The 23576-nt window shown below is 40.1% G+C and overlaps 1 protein-coding gene across 7 annotated transcripts in view; it reads left to right on the top strand.

Annotated features, from left to right (window-relative positions):
- Positions 1-23576, top strand: part of TMEM161B (transmembrane protein 161B) — a 71100-nt gene that overhangs the window by 38544 nt on the left and 8980 nt on the right. For 5 of the 7 annotated variants that reach the window (XM_073344430.1, XM_073344432.1, XM_073344429.1 and 2 more), the window contains 5 exons: positions 3576-3673; positions 5154-5310; positions 20666-20817; positions 21379-21439; positions 23395-23535. In XM_073344430.1, coding sequence (XP_073200531.1) covers positions 3576-3673; positions 5154-5310; positions 20666-20817; positions 21379-21439; positions 23395-23535 — 609 coding nt within the window. Of the gene's footprint in view, positions 1-3575; positions 3674-4963; positions 5043-5153; positions 5311-20665; positions 20818-21378; positions 21440-23394; positions 23536-23576 lie in introns of those variants that run through there. The other 2 variants (XM_073344435.1, XM_073344436.1) reach the window with 2 other exon arrangements.

Raw genomic sequence — 23576 nt, 5'->3', positions numbered from 1 at the left:
GGACTTGCTATGACCTGGCAAAAATTCCAGCCCCTTCAATTACGGCGCACTCCACAAGAGCACAGGCGTCCTCCGTAGCATTCCTGGCGCAGGTCCCTATCCAGGACTTATGCAAGGCACCAACACCATCCACACCTTCACGTCACACTACGCCATTACCCAGCAAGCGAGGGATGATGCAGCCTTTGGCAGGGTAGTCCTGCACTCAGCAAGCAGGTGAACTCCGACCCCTCTCGCAGGGAAACTGCTTGGAACTCACCTATTGGAATGCACATGAACAACCACTCTAAGAAGAAAAAACAGTTACCTACCTCTCGTAACTATTGCTCTTTGAGATGTGTTGCTCAGGTCCATTCCAAATCCCGCCCACCTCCCCTCTGTTGGAGTATTCCAGCAAGAAGGAACTGAGCAGGCGACGAGTCGGCAGGGACCTATATACACTTCACAGCTCACCCGACGCGTACCGCTAAGGGGAAAACCTTCCGACAATCATGCACGTGGCGCGCGCACACACCTGTTGAAAGGGACATGAGAAACACATCTCGAAGAACAATAGTTACGAAAGGTAGGTAACAGGTTTTTTCAGGTTCAGAGTAGCAGCCGTGTTAGTTTGTATCCGCAAAAAGAAAAGGAGTACTTGGGGCACCTTAGAGACTAACAAATTTATTTGAGCATAAGCTTTTGTGAGCTACAGCTCGCTTACTCCTTTTAGTTTTTTTCAGAGTCTCCAAATTCTTCTGTTTTGATGATCTTACGGTGTTTAGTAGATGTTACCCCCAAACTACTGTCTCCCTTTAAAAAACAAAATGCTCTTATGCTGGCATGATTTGAAGGCCTCAGTTCTTACTCTGTGATGAGCATGATCTTTAAAACTTGGAGCTAAGCCCCTACAGAAGTGGAAGTATTCAGTATATATATGCATGTGTGTCCTTTTTGTTGTAAGGGAAACTACAGAAATGATGCTTAAAATCTAGACAAAGCTTGAAGAAATAGGATGCAGGAGGAATTTTTTAAATCTTGCTGGGGTAAGGAAATAGTTTTCTTGGCCAGTATGTCCTCACCAGCAAAGTGTATTGGACAACCCTTTGTTCAGGGTGAAAGTAACTTAAGGGACTTACCAGTACACAGGGCAGCCGGGGTTCTGAGTGGGGGCTCAACTGGAAGGGGTGAGGTCTCAGGCAGAAGGGGCAGGGCTGGGGCCAGACTCCCCAGGCCAGCCCTTCAGCATGGCCAGGCTGTGATTTAAAGGGCCCGGGGTTCCAGGCTGCTGCTGCCAGAGCTACCCTAGGGTTCCAGCAGTGATTTAAAGGGCTGGAGCTCCGGGCCCTTTAAATCGCTGCCGGAGCCCCGGGGCTCCTGGCCACTGCTACCACTATCCCAGGGCTCTGGCGGCGATTTAAAGGGCCAGGGGCTCCAGCTGCGGTAGTGGCGGCCGGGAGCCCTGGGCCCTTTAAATCATCGCCGGAGCTCCATGGTAGTGGTAGCAGCAGTGGCAGCCAGGAGCCCTGGGTCCTTTTAAATTGCGGGGCCCTGGGGAAGCTGCGCCTTTTGGCCCCCCTCATCAGTGGTCCTGCCGGTATGGTTGGCTGTGTACCGGCTCTTACTGGTTGGCTGTATCAGACCGTACCGGCTTACTTTCACCTCTGCCTTTGTTTCTTTCTGTTGCAGCTAGTTAGGGACCTCCTGTGTAGGAACAAGATGGAATGGCATCAGCTGGTAGGAGTCCAGGGAAGAGGTTAACACAGTAATTCCTTTTCCTTTCCCCGGAGCCTCCACCTTACAAAAAATGTATTCTCTGATCCGTCTCCTGTGTAGCTCTATCCCATAGTCAACTGGCCTCCCAGTTGAGGCTGTTTACATCCCACAGATCCTTTCTCCTAGACCTGTGGTCCCCAATGCGGTGCCTGTGGGCACCATGGCGTCCGCTGAGACACTTTTGTGCGCCCGCAGGACACCGCACCGCCGACATGCTGCCACCGAGCATGGCCACTGGAGAACTGCCCGCCGAAATGCTGCCAAGAAGCATTGCCGTTTCTCGGCAGCATTTTGGCGGTGGCGTTTGTTGCTGCTTCCGCTTCTTGGCAGTACTTTGGCGGCTGGTTCTCTGGCGGCCGCGCTCGGCAGTGGCATTTTGGTGGCGGGGTGTCCGGTGCCTGCCACGGTCTTCTGGGAATAGCAATAAGCTATTCCCACAGAAAGGTTGGGGACCACTGTCCTAGATTTTAAGTGTAGATCTACACAGAAAATATTTTTTACTTTAAGTTAATAAAATTTACACATTGCCAATTACTTTTCAAACAGCCTGATCTGCAAACTCAACCAGGTATCTGAAAGTCTGGCCTGTGCATACAGTTTGTACAGGACACATTATGTCCTCATTTGCACCTGTTTCACAGGTAGGCAGAATTTTGAATGAGGGCAAAACTTGGACACGGTTGGCCTTGCAATTGGAGGTTAGTTAATCTTGCTGCTGATACACAAGCCAGGAAAGAATATGACACTGATATAGCTATGCTGTGTCTGCAGTTATAAGGATAATAAGCAGAGTAAGGTTTTACTAAAATAAGCAGGTATGACTGAGTGTAGAACAGTTGTTTAGAGGAGTAGAAAAATGTCTTAAACTCGTTTTTATTTGGTAGTTAACAGGAGAACTGGTGTGGCAGGGATCTACGTCATCTGATGAGCTGGATTGTACTTGCCAAACATTGCAGTGTATGTGTATGTTGGGGTGGTGGGGGGGAATAAAACCTAGGGCAGCGAGTCTCAGAACCTGGGTCTACAGACTCAAGCTTGTGTTATGGCGCTAAAAATAGCAGTGCAGACATTCCCACTTAAGCTCTGAAGCCCAGCCTGCTTGCCGGATATCGGAGCCTGATCTCTGGCTTCAGCGGGAACATCTCCGCTGCTGTTTTTAGTGCTGTAGACCCAGGCTCTGAGATTTGGTGCTGCAAGGTGTGTTTTTTGTTTTTTTTTTGCAGTGTAGATGTAAGCTCTCAGGCTTCAAGACTGCAGAGAGCTGTGGTCCCAGTCAGTGTTTGTATGTATTTGTTCAGATATTAATAGACTGTTGAAACCAAATGTTTCCTCTTTTCTTATTCAGCTAGACCACTTATGTCCTGGGCTGCTGATCCACCCTCTCTTCCAACAACACCAGTTATCTTCAAAGCTGGATAACTGATCATTAATTCCAGTAAATATTTCTCAGCAACTTACAAACTCCAGCTGATGACAGGTGGTATTCTCCCAGCACGACATCAACATTGCTTTCTGTCAGTCTCCAGCTGAGATGCCTGAGCCTCCGCTTCAAAGTCTCAGATTGGCATTGCTTGATAATTTAGACGTGCATACACAATCAGAATAGTATTTCAAACTTTGACATGGTAAAGCTAATAAACACGCTCATCTCAATTATTATAATGGTGTGTAGAATTTAACTCCAGTTACATTTTTATATATAAAAACTTCAAATATGAAAAATGTTCATATAACAACTTTTAAAGAGATTACTATGTAAAACAAGGTAATGTTTTAATAGTGAATAGATTTTTGATTAGTTGTGTGCATGGCTTTTACAGAAAATATAATGGTCATATTGAAAATAAACCCCTAACCATTCCTAAGGATATTGATCTTCATCTGGAAACAAAGTCAGTTACTGAAGTGGACACTTTAGGTAAGATAAATTATTGTAATTGGTTGAATGTTATCCCAGATATATTCTGTGATTACAATATGTTCTTTTCTATCTAGTACATATAATTTGTGATATATATTGGAATATTTTGATGGTTAATGAGAATGTAAAAATGCAACTCATTACAAGGAAGGAAATTAGCTGAAAAGCAAGAAGTAAAACTCTTCTCTCGTTCCTTGCTTGATATCTCAATATCTGCATAAAAGAGAAGAATGGGTGAGAGGAATCCAGCATAACAGATATATATTGCTACAACAGACATCTCTAGCAATGTAAGAGGACACTGGAAAGGATCAGATCATACACAATGTACTTGAAAACGTGACAAAATATGGTTGTATGCTACTGTAGGAAGATGAGATGATTGGTGGATGTGAAAAATAAACTTTACAGATAAAACCACTAGAAGTACATGGGCACTGTGGTGGTGGGGAAACCTAAACATCTCAGATATGACATTCTGAAGTAAAATATTTAGAAACTACAAGGAGATGCTAGAGAAACAAGCAGATGAAAATAACTTAAGTTTCTGGGATGGAGGCTGTGTCCCTAAAATATCAGGACCATGACATATAGCTGTTAATAGGCATATGTTGTGTTGAGAAGGAGGACCCCCACCGAGCTTAAATTGGCCATTACAGTGATTAAAATGCCAGAAGCCTTTGATTTAGTCTCTGAAGTTGTAAGGTGTGAAAGGGTTAGGGAAGGTTGGTGTGTGTTTTTTATATTTTAGAGTTAGGCGCTTCACTTTGATGCAGTTGCTAAAGTTCACAGGAGAGAAGTTTTCTCCATGCAAACCACCTAGTATGCAGGAAGCATGGCATACCAGTGGTTTCTAGCCAAATAATTTCAGATTATTTTGCAAGCCAGCAGAAACTATAAAATCCTGAAGAAGAAAAATCTTTTGATTTTTTTAGAAGTTAGGGGGAGCAATTCCGCACAAAATGTTAAGCATACATTACAGGTTAAATTGTTAAGCACTCAGATTTAAAATTTAATGTAGGTAGAACCCAAACTATTTGGCGCTTTGTCTTGAATTACAGCTGGAAATAAATTGGAAATCATTTCATATTTTGGAATTTAAGTGCAGGACTCTCCTTTCATAAAGCATCACTAAGCAAGTAGTGCATAAAACCTGAATACTAAATAATACTTCAACTTTGTGCATTAGATGAGGTCTCTGAATGGAATTCATGTGTTAGCCCTGTGTACTTTGTGTTACAATAATCCGGTCCAGAAGTGAAAAAGGCCTGGATAAATTATTAAGTACAGAAGAGCAAAAACACCGTTTTGCCACTGCTGCTACTTGGATATCTTAGATCTGCCTGGACATCAAGAAGCAGCAGTTGTAAGGACTTTAAGTATATTTTCTTTTAATCATGTGGTCTTCTTTCATTTTGTCATTGCTTGCCTTAAAGTTTACTTAAGCTTTTGGTTCCTGAAAACCTTTATTTTTCAGCATTGCATTATTTTCCTGAATATCAGTGGTTGGTGGATTTCACAGTTGCAGCTACAGTGGTGTACTTGGTAACTGAAGCCTACTACAGTTTGATGAAGCCCTCACAGGAAATGAATATCAGCATAGTCTGGTGTCTGCTTGTTTTGGCTTTTGCCATGTATCCTTTGCTGTGTTCTTAAATCATTTTATTTATTTTTCAAATGATAACTTGTATCCCCCTGTAATTTGCAGATGGTAACAATGGATTGTTTATTGCAGAATTAACATTTGGAAAAGGATCCTGGATGTCAGTGGCTATCAGTCTAGCTGTGTATTCTATGTTCAATAGTTTGTTAATCTTAATACCAGATTGTATTTGAGTGCGTGAATTTTACTTCATTTTTTTCTATAAAAGGGAAATGTTAATGCTGATTTATAAGTCTGCAATATCAGTCTCCTCACAATGTTGTTGTATTTCTGAACTAACTTTGTTTTGCTGAACTGTACAATCAAGGAGAAAAGATACAAAAAGGATTAAAAGGTGGTAGCAGAAATCTTTTGTGTTAATATGAGCAGTAAAGTACAGTACAGAACAATGTCCAGCTGCCATATAGACAAATATACTAATTGTTGCCTGAGGCAGGTCTGAAGGGGAATGTGACATTGAGAATAGGAATAGGAGGAGACACAGGGAGTCATTTGAAAGGTAACAGATTAGGAAGTGAGAAGGGGTGTAGACAGATGAGAGCAGAGAACTAAGTGGGGGTGGTATTGTACAGAACCTCCAAGATAAAGAATTGAACATAATGTGGAAGTATAGTGAAAACTATGCAGAGGCATATAACATCAGAACAAACAGTTAGCTGCCTCTTTAGCTGGATATGTAGGAGACAGGAATGCATGAGGTAGGTAGTTGCAATAGTCAGTGAGAAATGACCAGGTTTCTACTTTTAGGGAATGGAGAGGAAACAGTTGACTTTAGAGATATGAGGTGATGAAGCACCTGGTTTACGTGAGAACCTGATTGTGAAGGGAGCAGCCCCAGAGGTGAGTTAGAAGGCAGACTGAATGACTTCCTTGCTGTTCCAACATCTACTAGCCAAATATCAAAAGCTGCTCTGGTAGAATTAATACCAAAGATGGATACCCCATGAGAGTTCCTGTTGTGACCCATCCTTGGTATCAGGTAAAACTTTGGAGCCCTGATACTGAGTTAATGAGCTAGCACAACTTTTGCATCTGTACATGCAAAAGTGCTCATCTATATCTGCTAATAGAATGTATGCCTTGATTGTACTGATAAGGTACCTGAAATAGCCTGAAAAAAGATGAGATCCAGAAAACGTTCGCAGTAAGTTACTAGTTGGATTGTCATACTTGGCTTTGGTAGCATGGTACTTGAAAAGCAGGGATTCAACTAATGTAAAAATGATGTAATCTCATTTTGTTGTACCCTAAAATACCAATATTTGACTTATCTAATTTAGGTCTAATACATATTCATGCAGGTTTTAAAATAGGCAAAATTACCTTGCTTCTTTCTTGGCAACATGTGCTCTAGAAGTATGAAACCATTTCCCTGGTTTTTAGGGAAGGAAGAAGAGGGAAACTAGTTGTGTACATACCTTACTTCAACTGGGAGAGCAGAGGTAAGGAAGAATAATGTACGTTTGTGCAGGTGGTTTAAATCACATTATGAAAGAATGGAAAGTTTGGCAGCAGTCCACTTCAAAGACACCGTATTTCTCCACTGGCTTTCACACACTAAGGGAGACCTTGTTCAAGGCATGGTACTGTCTTACTAGAAAGTAACTGGAAATTAGTGTCTAGTCCTCATGCAACTTAAATGATGCTGTAGCTAGTATATCAGGTAGTCTTTATTTATTGTTATAAATGATTTGGATATAAATCTTATTAATATAAAAGTTATATTGATTCAGTTTAAAGTCTACAGAAGATACCTATCCCAGGCTGTAGGTGCTCTGAGAGTATTTTAAAAAAAAAATACAATCCATGGTAGAAAATAACGTCACTACACATGTAACCCAACCCTTCTCCAGTGAAGGTAACAAAACTAATCATGTCCCTAATTCTGCAAGAACCTCTTTGCTCCATAGACTTCATCCTTCTCAGTACCTCAACCAAAAACACAGGTTTTACAGCACCCCCATAGGCTATATTTGAGCTATTGTAAGTTGAAGGGGGGAGTGGATTTCAAAACTTGAGGAGCTTTCACATTGAAAGACTGGGAGCTTGTGATAGGACTTTCTAAGGGAGTACCAGTTCATACTTTTCTGCTGATCATAATTGTGGAAGTATTGTATGGCCTACCTATCCCTTTCTGCCTTCCCCATTTAGGGCCTTAAGTCAAAATCAACACCTTAAACTCTGTGTGGAAGCCAATAGGCAGCTAATGTAGTTAGTGTAAAAATAATTCAGGTGCTTGGGCAAAGATACACCCCTGAACATTTGGGTGGCTGCATTCTGGACTAGATTCATTTTCCAAATAGTTTTAAGGAGTAGCCCATGTGTATATATATTGGAGAAGTCATAGGTGACAGGTGTGGATTATGATAGCATTTGAGAGAAATGGTTGCAACCTTCTGTTCAGATGCAGGTGATAAAACACAGACCTGGTTGCAACTTCCATTCCATCTATGAACAAGTGTAAAGCCAACAAAATCCCCAAGTTGCATTTATGGGAAACAGATGATGGACATGCATATTTTCAGTCTCAAAGGTGCAGACACAGCCATTACTGTATCTGTTGGGTATTTACCCCAACATTTCTCAGGTTTATCTGGATTGAGCCTCAGCCAACTTTTCTTCCTTGCCCCAGACTCACCCAAGCACTGAGAGAGGTTCTCTAATTGCACTCCGGATTGGATGAGATGGAAACAAAGAGCAGGCATCATCAGCATATTAAGCCCCTTAGTCCAAATTTCCTCTGTAGGCTTCCTAAAAGACCTCAAACACTGAACAAGAGGTGTGGCATAGAAGAAAGTTTCCAGGACCTGTACATTAAAGCTCATGAGGCAGAAGAGCTATTACCCTCTGGGTTCTCTTTAAGAGGAAAGAGTGAAGCCAGTAGTAGGAAGCACCTTCCAGTCCCATGAAGATCTGCAAGTGATTTGATAACTTCAGGGTTAGTGGAATTGCAGATGATGATAAATCTAATATCAGCATGGACACCTAGTCTTCATCCACTTCCCAGGGGAGATCATTGGTCCTTCTGTGTTGATCATACTCTTTGCCATAACCAAATCAAGATTGACACACATCCTCTCAGGGAATTTGCACTGCTAGGATAGTTGGACTACCCAACTAGTCCAACTTAAACTTACCTCAGTTCTCATACTAAATAGTATGTCTATCAGATCTAGCTCTAGAATAGGCGAATCCCTAGATTTTTAGGTTGGATGTAAAAAGCAGAGCTGCGCAACCTCCTCAACTGTCCACCTTCAGATCATGCTGTACTGACTAGCCAGCAGAAGCTAGCTGTGTCAGGATTGGCCAGCGTTTGTCATCTTGCTGAGTTTGTTATACATGAAAGGCACTGTGTTCTTCTTAAAATATTATGTTTTTTCAATGCGTAGTTAGCCACTGACTTAGCATTCTTTGTTTCATATTATTGAATGCAGTCTTTATCTTTCATTAAATCCGCCCAAGTGATAAAAAGCAAAACAAATGGCACTAAGATTAGATATTTCAATCTAGATTTCTAGCAGATTTAAATCTTTTCCTGCCTTGTTTTCCTTTACTCACAAACAAAGGGACCAAGGATTTAAAGGCCTTGTAATTAAATTCCATTTCTACAAACTTCCATATCTCTCAGCATCTGACAGCATTGCCACCCTCTTGGCTTGTCTATGGTGGTCAGTGAAGGAATGCTGCTGGACACCAGCATATAAGAACGGCCATTCTGGGTTAGACCAATGGTCCATCTAAACCACTGTCCTGACTCTGACAGTGGCCAGTGCCAATTGCTTCAGAGGGAATAAACAGAAAAGAGCAATTTTGAGTGATCCATCCCTCACTGTCCAGTCCCAGCTTCTGCTAGTTAGAGGTTTAGGGACACCTAAACCCCTCTGAGGCAGAGTACAAAGGCTGTTGGGCGTGATCACCATCCTGTGTTGAACCCTGAACAGAGTCAACCAAATAATATCTCACCCCCAGATTGACCCCAGAAACCCACCCTGTTGAAAGCCTTTTTAAAGCTATGAGTCTAATTCCTGATGAAATCCACATTTAAAAAAAAATCTCCCTGGCCAGGATAAAGTCGTTGTCATAATTATTTTACTATCCTCCCCATGACATTGTCACGCTGAATCCCACCTGACCCTCCATCAGAGTTTAGGGAAATACGACATTTCCTAATGCTCTTGCTTTTTCCTGATCACAGATATCCAGACCCAGTGAAAAGCACCCCCATCACTCTGGAAGACATTATTGCCAGCAATAACTCAGTGCCATGCTGCTGAACTATTAAAAGTAACCTAACCAGGCAAGAGAGCCAAATTCTAGTCCCTTTCTGGCCATGTGAGATGTTTTAAAATATTGTGACAAGCTTTCAAAAGAGAATATTTGGTGGAAATAATTATACCACAGTTGCATGAAACTCCAAGACAAAAATGAAGTTTTAAAATATTTAATATATGGCTGTCTTACTATATCAGATTCCTAAGATGATGATAATCTGCTTATAAGCCACATTGTTATATGCAAGCAAGCTGTGCTTTAGGAAGATTGTAAAACAAAACTGCTGACTGTAGGGGGTTTGGTTTGTAGTGGGTATGGTATTGAGATTTTTTTTAATTGAGCTATTCTTTCCCCCTTTATCTAGTTTTTTTAATACCACACATCAACATGTGATAGATCTTATCTTAACATACTGCAATACATACTTTAAGGAACTGTTGTTTTAATACATAAGAAAATTATGTACAATAAATATTTTTGAATGCTATAAGTCTCTACACATTCTAATGTAATGTAGAAAGCAGCATATGACTGGAGTCCATTAAATGGAGCTCTCATGTCAACTGTTAAAATTGTACATCTGCAGTCAACCATTACAGTTGAGGAGTAGACTATATACAGTACTCTGCTTCTCTTCCTTTTTAAAAGATCTTAGCATGTGCATGGCTCTGCTTATCTGCAGAGTTTGCCTTCAGAAAGAGAATCTGGAAAATGCTTTTTATTTGGACTAGTGGATGGAAAAAAATGTAAAATTGCTGATTGCTTTCTGTAATAATTGTATAGATGGTCCTAAATTATCATTTGCCCACTTCTTCAGTGGTTGTGTATTGGCTATAAAGTAAACATCCACAAACTCTGAAGGAGTAAGACCAGATAGGATAGCATTGAAGCAGATGTTCAACATACATAAAGCCATACTCTGATTTAACAAAATGTGAGCAGAGAGTTGTTCAGCATTGGATAGTTGCACATGTCAATACTTTGTGCATGGTCTTGCGTATTCATCAGTTTCTTATATAACATGGATTTTATGATTTTTTTGGTTTCAGATAGTATCTCACTTAAGATTAGAAATTTTTTAATGTTGTAGTCTTAGAACTTCATGACTTTTTCTTCTTCTTCGTTAAGGTAAAACTTTTTTAAAACCAAAGCAAATCCTGAATGGGATGGGGAAAAGTTGAAATACTGGAAATGGTAGAAACAGCATTAAGGTTACTTGGGGTGGTATTTTACTTTTGACCTACCAATGAACATGTATTTCATCATGTATGGCATGCCTATGTGTGCAAAGTATTAACAAGTGTCCCTCTTAAGCCAGTATTTTTGGCAGTTTATCCATACATTTTTGTATGTAGAAGCATGTTAAATCCCATATATTCTGGAAGTTTGTATATACCTTAAGAAATCTGCAGCAGCTTGCAGACATATAAATATGGCCACTGCAATTTATGTGACATGGTATATATCCAGTGCACAAGTGTATTACAAGGATTAATTTCTGTAGCTACAGGAAATCTGACCCCTAGGGATAGTAAAGGTAACTGGTTTATATGATGTAAGGCAACGCTTCACAAACTATAGAGTGAGCCTCCCAAGGGAGGTGTGAGCTGTGTGGGGTTTTTTGTTTTGTTTTTGTGTTTTGGTTTTTTTAAGAGCTTCGGCCCTCACCCCTTGGTGGCTAGGGCTCGTGCAGACCATAAACACCTGGGCGGCAGGGATAAAGGGGACAGCCATAGACCCACGGCTCAGGTTCCTTCTCCCTCGAACTCCCCAATCCCTCACCAGGAGGCAGCCCGCACTTAGGCTCTCTTCCCTCCCCTGCCCCCATTCCCTCACTGGGAGGCTCCCCCATCCCAGTCCCTCACCTGGAGGTGGTGGTGCTCCGGGTGTCAGCCCTGGGGTGGCAGCAGCAGCGCAGAAGTGAGGGTGCCAATGGGGCACTAAGTCTGCTGTGAAAAGTGATATTGAGGAATATCACTTTTCACATTGCCACCCTTACTTCTGTGATGCTGCTTGTGCAGCGCTGCCTTCAGAGCTGGGTAGCAGCATATGTACTTGTAGGGACGTAAATGACTACAGACACAAAGAAATGGGGCCCATTCAAATAAGTATGAGAACCAGTAATAAGGGAACTGTGTTGAGAAGGTGGATTGAGTTTTGCATAGGTGGTGTTTTCTTGTCTTAGAATTCATTTGCACACCAAACACCAACATCTTGCCTCTAACTAGGAGGAATTGGGAGAGCGGTGTGTATATCTTATACGATTGTACATATATTGCGTAGACATTTTAGTGAGGGCTCACTGCCACTGCTGAAGTAGTGTTCAAAGTAAGGCTGTCTGATAATTTTGGATGGACAGTAATGGATGGTGTGGGATGAGAAACAGTTTGTACCTTTACTCTGTATTTCTCAACCTATTTACGTTTGTGAGTCGCATATGCAGTTGCCTGTATGTTGTGGGCTGCACCCACACAATATATATACTACCTGGTTGGCTATGAGGACGTCACATGGGACGCAGATATGTGCTGATTGGGCCGCAGGCGATTCACAAGTTGAGAACTGCTGTCTTAACTCTTCATTTTTCTGTTTTCCAAAGATTGTGTGTGTGTGTCTGTCTAATGTATCCCTTATCTTAAAAAAATCCTGTTTTATCATTGGAAAAAACACCACAACTTTTTTTCTAAGATTTTTTTCTTTAAGTTCCTGATGTGTAATTCCAGCCTTAGTTTCAGTTTACAGCATTTTTTGTCTTGATGTTTCCTTACTGTGACAAAGTTCCTCCTCTGTCTTGGTGGGTCCTGCGGTTATTGGCAGTTTTGCTCGCCTGAGAGGTTCACGGCAGCCCTCAGTTTGGCCACTTTCGTGGCTCAAATCTGCCGTTCACTCAGTTAGCCTCATCACTGGCCAGCATGGGGAAAAGGAAGAAGAACAATCCCTGCAGTCTCTGCTGATCCACCTAGTGGATCAGGGAACAGGCCAGAGACTTTCCCATCCGGTGGAACCCACAGTCCAGGTCAACTCCTCCGGTATCAAGTAGGGAGTTGGGTGGATGGAGGGATGAGGGTATCCAGGCCTGCCCTCTACTCCAGGTTCCAGCCCAGGTTCCTGTGGATTGCAGCTGTCTACAGCTACAACTCCCTCGGCTACTTCCCCATGGCCTTCTCCCAACACCTTGTTTATTCTTACCACAGGACCTTCCTCCTGATGTCTGGTAATGCTTGTACTTCTCAGTCTTCCAGTAGTACGCCTTGTCACACTCAACTTCTTGCTCCCAGCTCCTCGCAGACACACCACAAACTGAAATGAGCTCCTTTTTAAAACCCAGGTGCCCTGATTAGCCTGCCTTAATTGATTCTAGCAGCTCTTTGATTGGCTGCAGGTGTTCTAATCAGCCTGTCTGCCTTAATTGTTTCCAGAAAGTTCCTGATTGTTCTGGAACCTTCTCTGTTACCTTACCCATGGAAAAGGGACCTACTTAACTTGGGGCTAATATATCTCCCTTCTATCACTCTCCTGTAGCCATCTGGCCCGACCCTGTCACATAACTTTTGGAGATTTTTTTATATATTAAGAGACTCCTGTGATAGTCTATATATTACTGATTTCCTGAGATGGAATGTATGTGCCTCGACAGCTGTGAAATATTAATGGGATGTTCAGTTGTTGGGTTTAGTGTGCAAGTGCTGGGTGATGTTGGTGGCTTGTGATATACAGGAGGTCACACTAGATGATCTGATTATTCTTTCTGGCTTTAAACTCTGACCCTAAACCAAAAAACATGTTCCCATAAAGGGCTTTAGGACTTGAGTACTACCTGTGTCAGTATTCTGCCTCATCTATCCTCTTGTTTTCTACCAGAGTTTTGATATGAATGTGTTCAGGCTTTTACTCCTGAGGGCATTCCGTGCCCAAAAAATAAAAATTCTGTGAATTTTATTTGTTAAATAAAAGTGGAGGCTCCAGCATGGCATTGGGGAGCACAGGCCACTGGCTTCCCAGAGGTGGGAGATCACTCTGCAGCCCCCGCTCCCCTCCCAGGACACGGACCTAGTGGTGAGGCTTCACCCAACCCTGACACAGTGCAAGGACCAGGCCTGCCCCAGAAACACCCTCTGCCCCTCCATGTCAGGTGCACCAGGTGTGGGCAGGCAGGCTCAGCCCAGCAGGATCCAAGTGTGAAGGAGCTTAATGTGTGTGTGGGGGATCCAGGTGTGGGTTGAGAGGGTTCTGTGTGGGGCCATCTGGGTGCGGGTGGCTCTGGGGGATCCAGGTGCGGGGACGGATCAGGATGCACAGGGGCTTGTTAGGGGGTTCTGGATGCAACACTAATAGGACGCTTCAGAGGGGTCCAGGTAAAGGTGATTGGGGCTGGGTGTGGAGTAGGATAGACCTCGGCATGGGGGGTCTAGGTGTGGGAGGCTTAGTGGGAGGGGTCTGTGTGTGGGGGGATAGAGTTCGGCGGGGGATCCATATGCTGGGGGAAGGGGACAATCCAGGTGCAGCTAGTTGGGGCTCGGTGAGGTGGGGATCTGGATGGCTCAGTGGGGTGGTCCAGGTGCAGGGGGGAATGAGGGTTCTGGGTGCGGGGGGGGGTGAGGCTCTGTGGGAGGGTCTGGGAATGAGGGGGTCTGTATACACAGGGGTTGGGTGGATGGGGAAGCAGCTTCTTGTACATAGATCCCTCCCCCTGCAGCTGAGGAGCGATGGGTGCAGGAAGCTGGGGGGAGGGGGTGTGAGTTTGCAGAGCTTCCTGCAGCTGAAGGAGGAATCTGGGGGTGGGTCAGACCCAGCCCCAGATGCTGTGCAGGGGAAGAGAAAGTCCCATCCTTCCCAGCCCAGCCGGGACTAGCATCTGAGCCTGGCGCAGAATAGCAGCCACGAGTCCCGCCACCTGGCCTACAGTGATATACCTCTCTGCCGGCTGCCAGGGGCACCTGAAACATACTGCTGGGGAAGGTCGCATTACTGCTTTTGTGGCTTCCCTTTGCTTCCCTGTCAGTCTGCTTCCCTGCAGAAAAATAAGAAATCTGCAGTGGACATAAATTCTGTGCATGCGCAGTGGTGCAGAATTCCCTCAGGAGTAAAGCTTTGTAATACCAGCATGCAACCTTACATAAACTAGTGTGTGAGAGAGACCTTAGAGCTCTCAGAGGTTCATCACAAATGGACTGAATAACCACCTGTTCATACCCAAAATTGTCTGCTATTGGACCTTCCTGCTGCTATATTAAATCAAATTGGAGTACTGTATATTATAATGTATACAACAGGTATAGGTTAATTTCCAGAGCTCACTGGTCTCCCACCTCTCCCTCCACTCCCCGACATGGACATTGCTACATGTAAATACCAACTATTGACCAAGTGAAAAGATTTAATCACATAGATAGCTAAGATTTCTACAGAAATACTTATATAGATAAATGCCCACTAAAATCTGACTTTAGGTTTCTTCTCTTGTAATTAGCAGATTTATATGTGGGAGTTCATTGCCAAAAATAGCAATAGTGAATTAAAATAATAACAAATCCTGCCCCAGAAAGGATTTTTAAAAGACCTCATATTTTCTTGGTTCTAGGAGTTAGGAAGTTTGCTCTGTAAGACAAAATGAATTAGCACTTACGGCAGGAGGTCTGCATTGACTGCTACTGCAGGTTAAGAGAAGGGGAAAAACCCATTAGAGGAGGAAAAAATGATTGTTTGCATCAGTACTTTTCTGTATTTGCGTTTATGAAAATCTGTTAATAAGATTCTCTTCATTAGAGTGTAATTTGCAGAATGAGGCTAGTGAAATTAATAGTGTGTAGAACTAAAAAACAGCTCTAATTTTTACCTGAAAACCATGATACTGTGGCCTTTCGTGTTAGACTAACGCTTCACAAATGAAATTGAAGTTGTTAAATTCTGTAATTCCCAATAATAGCAAATATCTAAACTTTTACAGTTAGCCAAACTTCTTGTTTTGAATGAATTGTCAAGTTCTTGATTAATTCTAAATTCTGATTTTGTTAAAATGAATAGTAATTTTTTTAAAAGTCGCACAAATGGAGTTATTGAGTGTAGTCTGATGTCTTGTGGCAAGAAGAAATAATGAGTAACCATACTGGGCGCCAAGAACTGGGTGTTGGTGCTTCATTGAATAACTGTATAGTTTTTCGCACAAAGGAAACAAGCAGTTAAATCAAGGTTCCTTAGACCCCCCCTAAAATCTCTTACCCCACCTTAACTATGCTGTAGCACAAAGAAAATTTAAATCTGATTTAATTGAAGCTAGAGGGTTCCCCAGGCATCGGGAGTATTCACGAAGTGGGGTGGAGCTGTAGGTTCCCACATCAGCACCGCCACTGCTTCCTGTATCTGGAGGGTGCATGGCCAGATTGCAGCAGTGATCCCTGCTGGCCAGCAGGGCCCATGGGGGCCTCTGGCAGCCAGATTATAGTATAGTTCCACTCCAGTTTACATGAGGGGCCAGTGCAAGCACAGAATGGCCCTATGACCAGGGAACACACCATCAATTGCTCCAACAGCTCTCACCCAAAGAGTTAAATTGTCAGGTTTTATAAATATGCCCACAATTTATATTCTGAAGTACATAAAATCAACAGAAGGCAACATGGCCAATAAGGGGTTAATTCCAGAACAGCTTATTTTGTTTTGATGATAGGTGCTTTTTTTTCCTGTTTTGATGTTGAATGTTGGGTTTTACTAAGGATTAGGCAGTCAAAGATGCCAACCGAATCCTATGGAAATTGGATGTGATGACTGATCTGAAAGGTTTCCAGTTATTTGTTATAGGAGTTGTGATTCAGTGCAACAAGCAAATAGTAGCTTTTTATATAGTGGTGTAATAGAATCCTAGAATATCAGGGTTGGAAGGGACCTCAGGAGGTCATCTAGTCCAACCCCCTGCTCAAAGCAGGGCCAATCCCCAATTTTTGCCTCAGCTCCCTTAATGGCCTCCTCAAGGATTGAGCTCACAACCCTGGGTTTAGCAGGCCAGTGCTCAAACCACTGAGCCATCCCTCCCCCCATATAGTATAGATACACTATATCTATACTATACACTCTAATAGATGTATAGCATAAACTTCTGAACAGAAAACGATTCCATGTGTACTTTTTGGTTTCTCAACAGAAACTTAGTCTTGAATGAACAATAAATTTCAAGAGTTTAAAATATAATGATAGACATCCCCAGTAAGTTATCACACAGTTGGCAACCGAGATTGAGTTTCAGTTCAGGAAGATCTTTTATTGCCTGTTAGCCGAAGAGAAAAATGAAGCTTTTAATCGCCAGATAGACTGAGGAAGTTGCACTGACAGTCTGTACCTCGGAGGCAGCAGTCAGACGGCCTGCTGAACCACCTGGCCCTTATCACACTAGTATTTAATATTTTTGAGAGGATGCGTGATTCACTGTAAGCAGTAACTTTTTCATCTTTGTCAAAACTCAATATGTTTTGAGTAGTATGTTTTTGTTCATAGAATCTTAGGGTTGGAAGAGACCTTAGGAGGTCATCTAGTCCAATCCCCTGCTCAAATTGTTCCTGTATTGTGTTTCAAATCTTGGCATACCACTAGTTGTAGGTGAGGATAATCAGTTACTTGTAGAGTGATGTATTTCATGATTCTGAAGACTGCTGTTCATACTGCCTTTTTTAAAAAACAAACAAAAAAACCACACCCCAAGGCTAGACACTTGATGACAATTTAGATGTAGCAATTTATAGCCAACACCCTTACAGATCCTACAAACTTAAAACTAAATCCCTAGCAGTGGGCTCGGGGGGTGGCCCAAGAGAGGGGAAAAAACTGGGGAACTGATCTTTCAGCAATAGCATCTATTAGGACAGTGAATGTGTCTCAATTTAAAAGTACTAAGGAAATTCCCTAAAAAAATCTGATTGATTGGGACATCTTAAGACAAATAAGTTTTTTACAATACACAATTTACTTTTGCATGTTTTTTGTTTTTCCCTGGGCAACATGCTTTTAAATGGGGTCCCACACGTAATCATGATGGTTGCAATGGTAGTTAACTGTGTGGTCAAAAATCGCTATTTTGCATTTTGGAAGCAGCTTGTCTTCATCTGTACAACCATAAAAGATGGCCTTTTAGGTAACTTAAGTTTCCTAATCCTTTAAGAAAAATCATTTCCCTTCCAAAAATGTCTTTGTATATTGTTGGGGGCAGCCTATCATGTTATGAGAACTCAGGAGCGAGACAGGTGACTCGTTACTTTTCACATGGTTTTTCTCTTCTCTTGTCTCCTTAACTTGACTGGGTGGTGAAATGGGTGAACTTTAGTTAAGACATAATTAAGGTCTGAGAGTTGACTGGCATCAAATTTACACTCTGAGCAAGAAGCTATTTCCGGATAGAAATAGGATGCAGTGACTAGTTTGCTCTTCTACTTTTCTTTTTTTTAGAGTACATGTGCAGACATTTCAGCAAAATAAATGTATTTTTGTGTTCTGTGTAAGGTATTGATTAACTTTGGTATCATAGCAATGTAATAAGTTAGTGTGAAGGAATTCCCGAATTGCTATTTACTTAAGCCCCTTCAGTTCTACTTTAATAGAGTATATTGCACGGATTTTACACGTTTTTAATACCCCATGTGACTAAGTAATTAAAAAAATCTTATCAAAACTGCATAAAATGAAGAACATACAAATTACCACAAGTGACTGATACAAGTCAAGTGAGTGTGGGATATCACCATTTGTCATTCAGTGACTTGAGTACGGAAGTGGGAGTCAGGAGGTCTGGGTTTGATTCATGAGTCTGCCATTTACTACTTCATCACACTATGCCTCAGTTTTCCAGTCTATAAAAGTCAATGACACTTGCCTGTTTACATAAGGCACTTCAAAATATGTAGGTAAATACCAATGTACTGGTATTAAGTGTGTTATAATAATCCAGTAAGTGTGACTTTTAAATTTAAAATTTCAAGAGAATTTTTTTTCTCATATAAGGTATTTACACGCACACACATACAAGTGATCTTAAAATTTCACCAAACGTTTATTTATTGGTGAAATTTTAAGATCCCTTAGAAAGCCACTTGTTAAAGGGTATATTGTTCTAGTTATATACGTGTTAGTGAAATGCAGTGAAACATGCATTGACATAAAAGTAGTGAAGTGCAACACCTCACTGAACCCTCCATATTCTGTTATGAAAAAGTGTGTCTTCACCCAGAAGCACATATGCTATTCAAAAGGTTTCACTAAAATGAATTAAATAAAATAGATTGTTCTTAAAAATGCTTTTATAACCTTAAAAATATTGTACTAATATAAATGGTTATGGTGTTGTGTAATGGAAAAATGGGTTATGGCTTACAGTTATTTCATGTTTTGTCTATGGCCTTTTTCTGTTCTAAATGGATAGTGTAGACTCATTGACACAACTATTTGTTTGAATATGGATTTGATATCTCCTGCACTTTAAAAATAAATTCAATTATAGTGGACTGCAGCTTGTAGTAATAAGAGGTATATCGTGAAATATTAATCTTAATCTATTGTGCAGTTATGTATCTAATTATATTTAGAAATGCATTTAAAAGGAGTAGTCGTCAATGAAAGTTTAAAAGCCGCTTGATAAAAGGTCAGGTGACCTATCAGATGTTCATATTTGTGGCGAGTTGGTTATATGAAAGAACTTTACCAGAGTGCATAAGGTACCTAGAATCTCTACCTCTCCCTTTTGAAATTCTCTTCTAGGTATTACTGACTTTGTTTCTAGTTTGCTAATAATTAACTTCTATAGTTGATAACTCCCAAACACATGATGATAAACTGCATAGTAATAAAAATGCTTACTCCTTATGTATAAAGTTATTGTTAATTGAATGCTGTTCTGTACTGTCCAGGTGGTCAGCATTTTTTTTTTTAAATACCAAAAAGTTTTCTCAAGGAATATTTGTCTTGTTTACCCTGATTTTTTTTCAAGAAAACTATATATAGGTCACTGCATTTTTATAGAATTTCCATTTTTATTCAGTGAGTAAAGTAAATTATTGGAAATAAGTAGGGTTTGTCCTCATAAGTACTAAGAAAGTGAAGCCTGATTGAGAGGGGACATGATTTTTTTTTTCACTACGACTACTTGAACTTTAACACTTGTGTAACTCAAAGGCTTAACAAACATCTGAGGAAAAGCTTTTGTGCTAAATATTCAACTTCCTCTTTTCAGTTAAGGATAGAGAAAGCTCCCAATCCACGCCTCTGAGTCCTCCAAAAAAAGACCTCCAGGAAAAGAGTGATGACTAAACTAGACATCTTGATTTCTCCGAAGTAAAAAACACACAAGGGATGAATAAAACTTTTGAGGTTTTTCCTATATGAAGAAGAAGCAAAAAGTGGGCACAAATCATTTCCTTCCCACAAATCATTAAATCTTGACCCTGTTGAAGTCAATCGGAGTTTGTCGTTGACTTCAGTAGTCAGAATTTTGCCATTTAAGATTTTCTTAGTTAAACTTTAAGCCAGAGACTGGGATGTGCAACTACCACTAGGGGTTAGAATTGCATGTATTCATTTGCTGCTTTATAGACATAATCTTGGCTATTTTGAATATTAGCATGACATATATTAAATCTTGAATTATAGCATTTGATAAATATTCTGCAATTATTTTTTTGTAAAATGTGTACTGGCTTGTAAGCTTCCATTTTTCCCAGAAGTATTAATTTGTAACAAGTTCTTTAATATAGAACAATATTTTAATTTTTGTAAAAAGATTGAATATTATTTTGGATATTTATGGCCATAAATCAAAACAAAAAAATTATCAAATGGCATCTTTCCAAAATCCCATTTTGTCAAAAAATGTCAGTTGTATACTAAATGTTCCAACATTATGAAGCATAATTCTGGTTGTATCTGGTCTAATAAAAATATTGTATTGTTTGCAATTGCACATCTCAAACAAAGCCACAGTATGGGTTCCTAAAGTGTATGTAATAACTTCTTAGCCAACTTAAGGTATAATCCTTTTTATTCTACAGAATTCCTTTTCCTTGACTTTTCTTATGTAGCAAGATACTGTTCTCATTGACTACTCACTACTTCAAAGTAGAAGATGGTGGTGAAAGATCTCTCTGTGTCACCTTTGGCTTTTTTTTCTTTGTCAAAGCCATGGCAATCCTTATTGTAACTGAAAATTATCTAGAATTTGGACTTGAATCAGGTAATTTTATGACAATATTTATGAGCTCTGTTTACTTTCATGTCATGTATCAATATTATACCTTCAGATATCTTTTTTTAAGAGTATCTGTTTTAAAACAAATTCTATTTTAGATATACTTTTGAATCTGCATCCCCAAATATCTTTTATTAAAAGTACATCTTGTGTAATTGCCTTGCTTTCCTTCAGAGTATTTTTCTGTGTAGTCTATTTGTTTTTGTTAACTATTTGTTTACCTTTTTTATTTTGAACCCCTTTTAACCTCACATGGTTAAGTGAGGCTCCTCTGATGCTGAAAAATTACTTATATTCTTAAAGAATTAATGTAAATTTTATTCATGTTCGTGGAGTGCACAAATATCAAAGGGATGTTTTCAAAGACTACTCCTGCTAATAACCAAGTTTTATTGCATTGTGGCATGCTAATTAGCACATGAAAGAGCTAAACCAGACTTATGAAAACTTATTTAAAAGATGTTCTGTTTTCTAGCATTTTCTTTCAGGAGATATTCCATGTTTGCACCATGATTTTAAAAATAAAATGTCTGTTTCTCTCTGCAGGGTTTTCAAATTTTTCAGAAAGTGCTGTGCAGTTTCTTGAAAAGCAAGGTTTGGAATCCCAGTAAGTTTCTGAAAAGTACACCTGTGTGCTTTACACTACTGTAATTTTTTTTTTTACCATACCACTTGTTTTTTGGTAGCGAGCGTTTGTCTCTTGATTATTCACTTGTGTGCTTTGGTCTTGTACTGTGTTTATTAATGTGAAAGAACTGGATCAATACGACTAATCCAGCTCTACATTCAAATTACTTGACATGTCTTGGTCTAATGCTTTTTGTTAGTTTTCTTTTTTTTTTTTAATTCAAATCAGTCTTAGGTTAACCTATTAAATATAGTTCAAAATTACAAGCATTTTTCTCCGACTACTTCTTACACAACCACTTCATCTTAATATTATGTAAACTTCGACACACCTCTGAGGGTAAGTATTGTCCTCACTGTATAGATAAGGGGACTGAGAGGTGAAATGCTTTGCCCAAGGTTACAGATGGAGCCTGTGGCAAAGTTGACAGTAGAAGTCAGTTTTGGCTCCTAGTTCTGTGTTCAAGCTGTTGTTTCATACTGCCTCTTGTGCAAATATGATCCATCTGCCTTAGGACCCCCAAGTTTTATGTGACTGACAAAGGCATATCCTATAATCAAAGTGATGTTGCTTACATACTCTATCACAATAACTATAAATAGTCCCTTTTGCAAGTAATATTTTAATCTGTGTTTTAAAATATTTAGAGGATGTCAGTCACACTTACCCTTATATGAAGTGAATTGTGATGGTTGTGGGAACATGACTTTGAATTTCTTTTGGGTATTAATTCTAAACTGCCATATTAATATAATATTTTTGGGAAGGGGTATCTGAGGACTCTGGGTCTTAACTAAATCAACCTTTAAAATAACCTACTGAACGTTTTGCATTTCCTAACCTGTGGTCTATCCTCCTTGTAAATTATTCTGATTGTGGTTTGCTAACTTTTTAATTAATTTTCCAGTTAGTGCCTGTCTGTCCTCATTCCCTTTTGAACTGCACTGCAGTGTCTTGGCAATTTACAGGCAGCGATTGCATGGTCATGACATCTCTTGGGAGTTGAATGAGATGGATTATGAATGCATCTACTGAAATTCTCTTGTATGGGTCCCCTAGACTCTATTATAATTTGTTGCCCCCTATTAATAGTAATCTCTATTTGTATTGCATCATTTAGGTCTTTGATTCTCGCATAATCCTGAAGACGGGGGTGCAAAAAGTTCAAATACTTGATTCTAGATTTTGTTTAAGTCCATTATACATTTATAAAAATATTGCATGGTTCAATAATAAAAAAAGTGGTCCTCTTGGGAGATAAGTGAATTAAAATTATCCATTTATCTAATGGTGATAGGTAACTAGAGTAACAGTAGTTTAATATATTTGAGTGCTACTTAGTGAGTAAAGGTTGAATGCAAGCAAAATAGCATAACTTAAAACAGTGGCTAATGTACTTTAGCTTTTCTCTGTTGATCAGTTTGATCTTACAGGTCAGTCGGTCTCTCTCTCTCTCTCTCTCTCTCTCTCTCTCAACGTTGTTTGTTTGTTAACTATTTCTGCTAACTGTTTTTATTCCTTGACCTTCACATAGACTTCAATATGCAGGATTATTTTTTGTGTGTTTTACAGTTAATGATGTCTCTTTTTTACAGGTTATTTTCTGCATAGTACCAAATTTACAAAATATATTTCTTGGAAGATTGTTTGTATTTTTCTGCATAGAAGCTTTTTCTGGCCTTTTTTTTAAATGTACAGTCTGCATGGGCTTATTAGGTTTTTATTCTAAGTTGCTGAATCTATTGCTAGTAATTCTAGGCTCAGCCAGTCTTGGCATCCTAGCAAGATGGAGTTAAACTGCTTTCTTCAAAATCTTGAATGAATGCCTTTTTGCTGTTGTTTTTTTAAAAAATAGTTAATTGTTGGGGGGATGGGATGAAGTGTTGAGGAAAAAACCTTTAAAATTTTAAAAAAAATAATTTCCCTTTTTTTAGGGGTCCTGTGTCTAAACTAACCTTCAAATTGTTCCTGGCTGTTCTTTGTTCACTTATTGGTGCTTTTTTGACATTCCCTGGCTTACGACTGGCTCAAATGCATCTGGATGCTCTGAATTTAGCAACAGGAAAAATAACACAGTAAGAGAAAATATATATACATAGATACATGCTGTTAAGTC

This window comes from Lepidochelys kempii, chromosome 5 (genome assembly GCF_965140265.1).
Source record: "Lepidochelys kempii isolate rLepKem1 chromosome 5, rLepKem1.hap2, whole genome shotgun sequence".
In the NCBI taxonomy this organism is placed as follows: domain Eukaryota; kingdom Metazoa; phylum Chordata; order Testudines; family Cheloniidae; genus Lepidochelys; species Lepidochelys kempii.
This window is presented reverse-complemented; position numbering and strand designations above follow the sequence as displayed.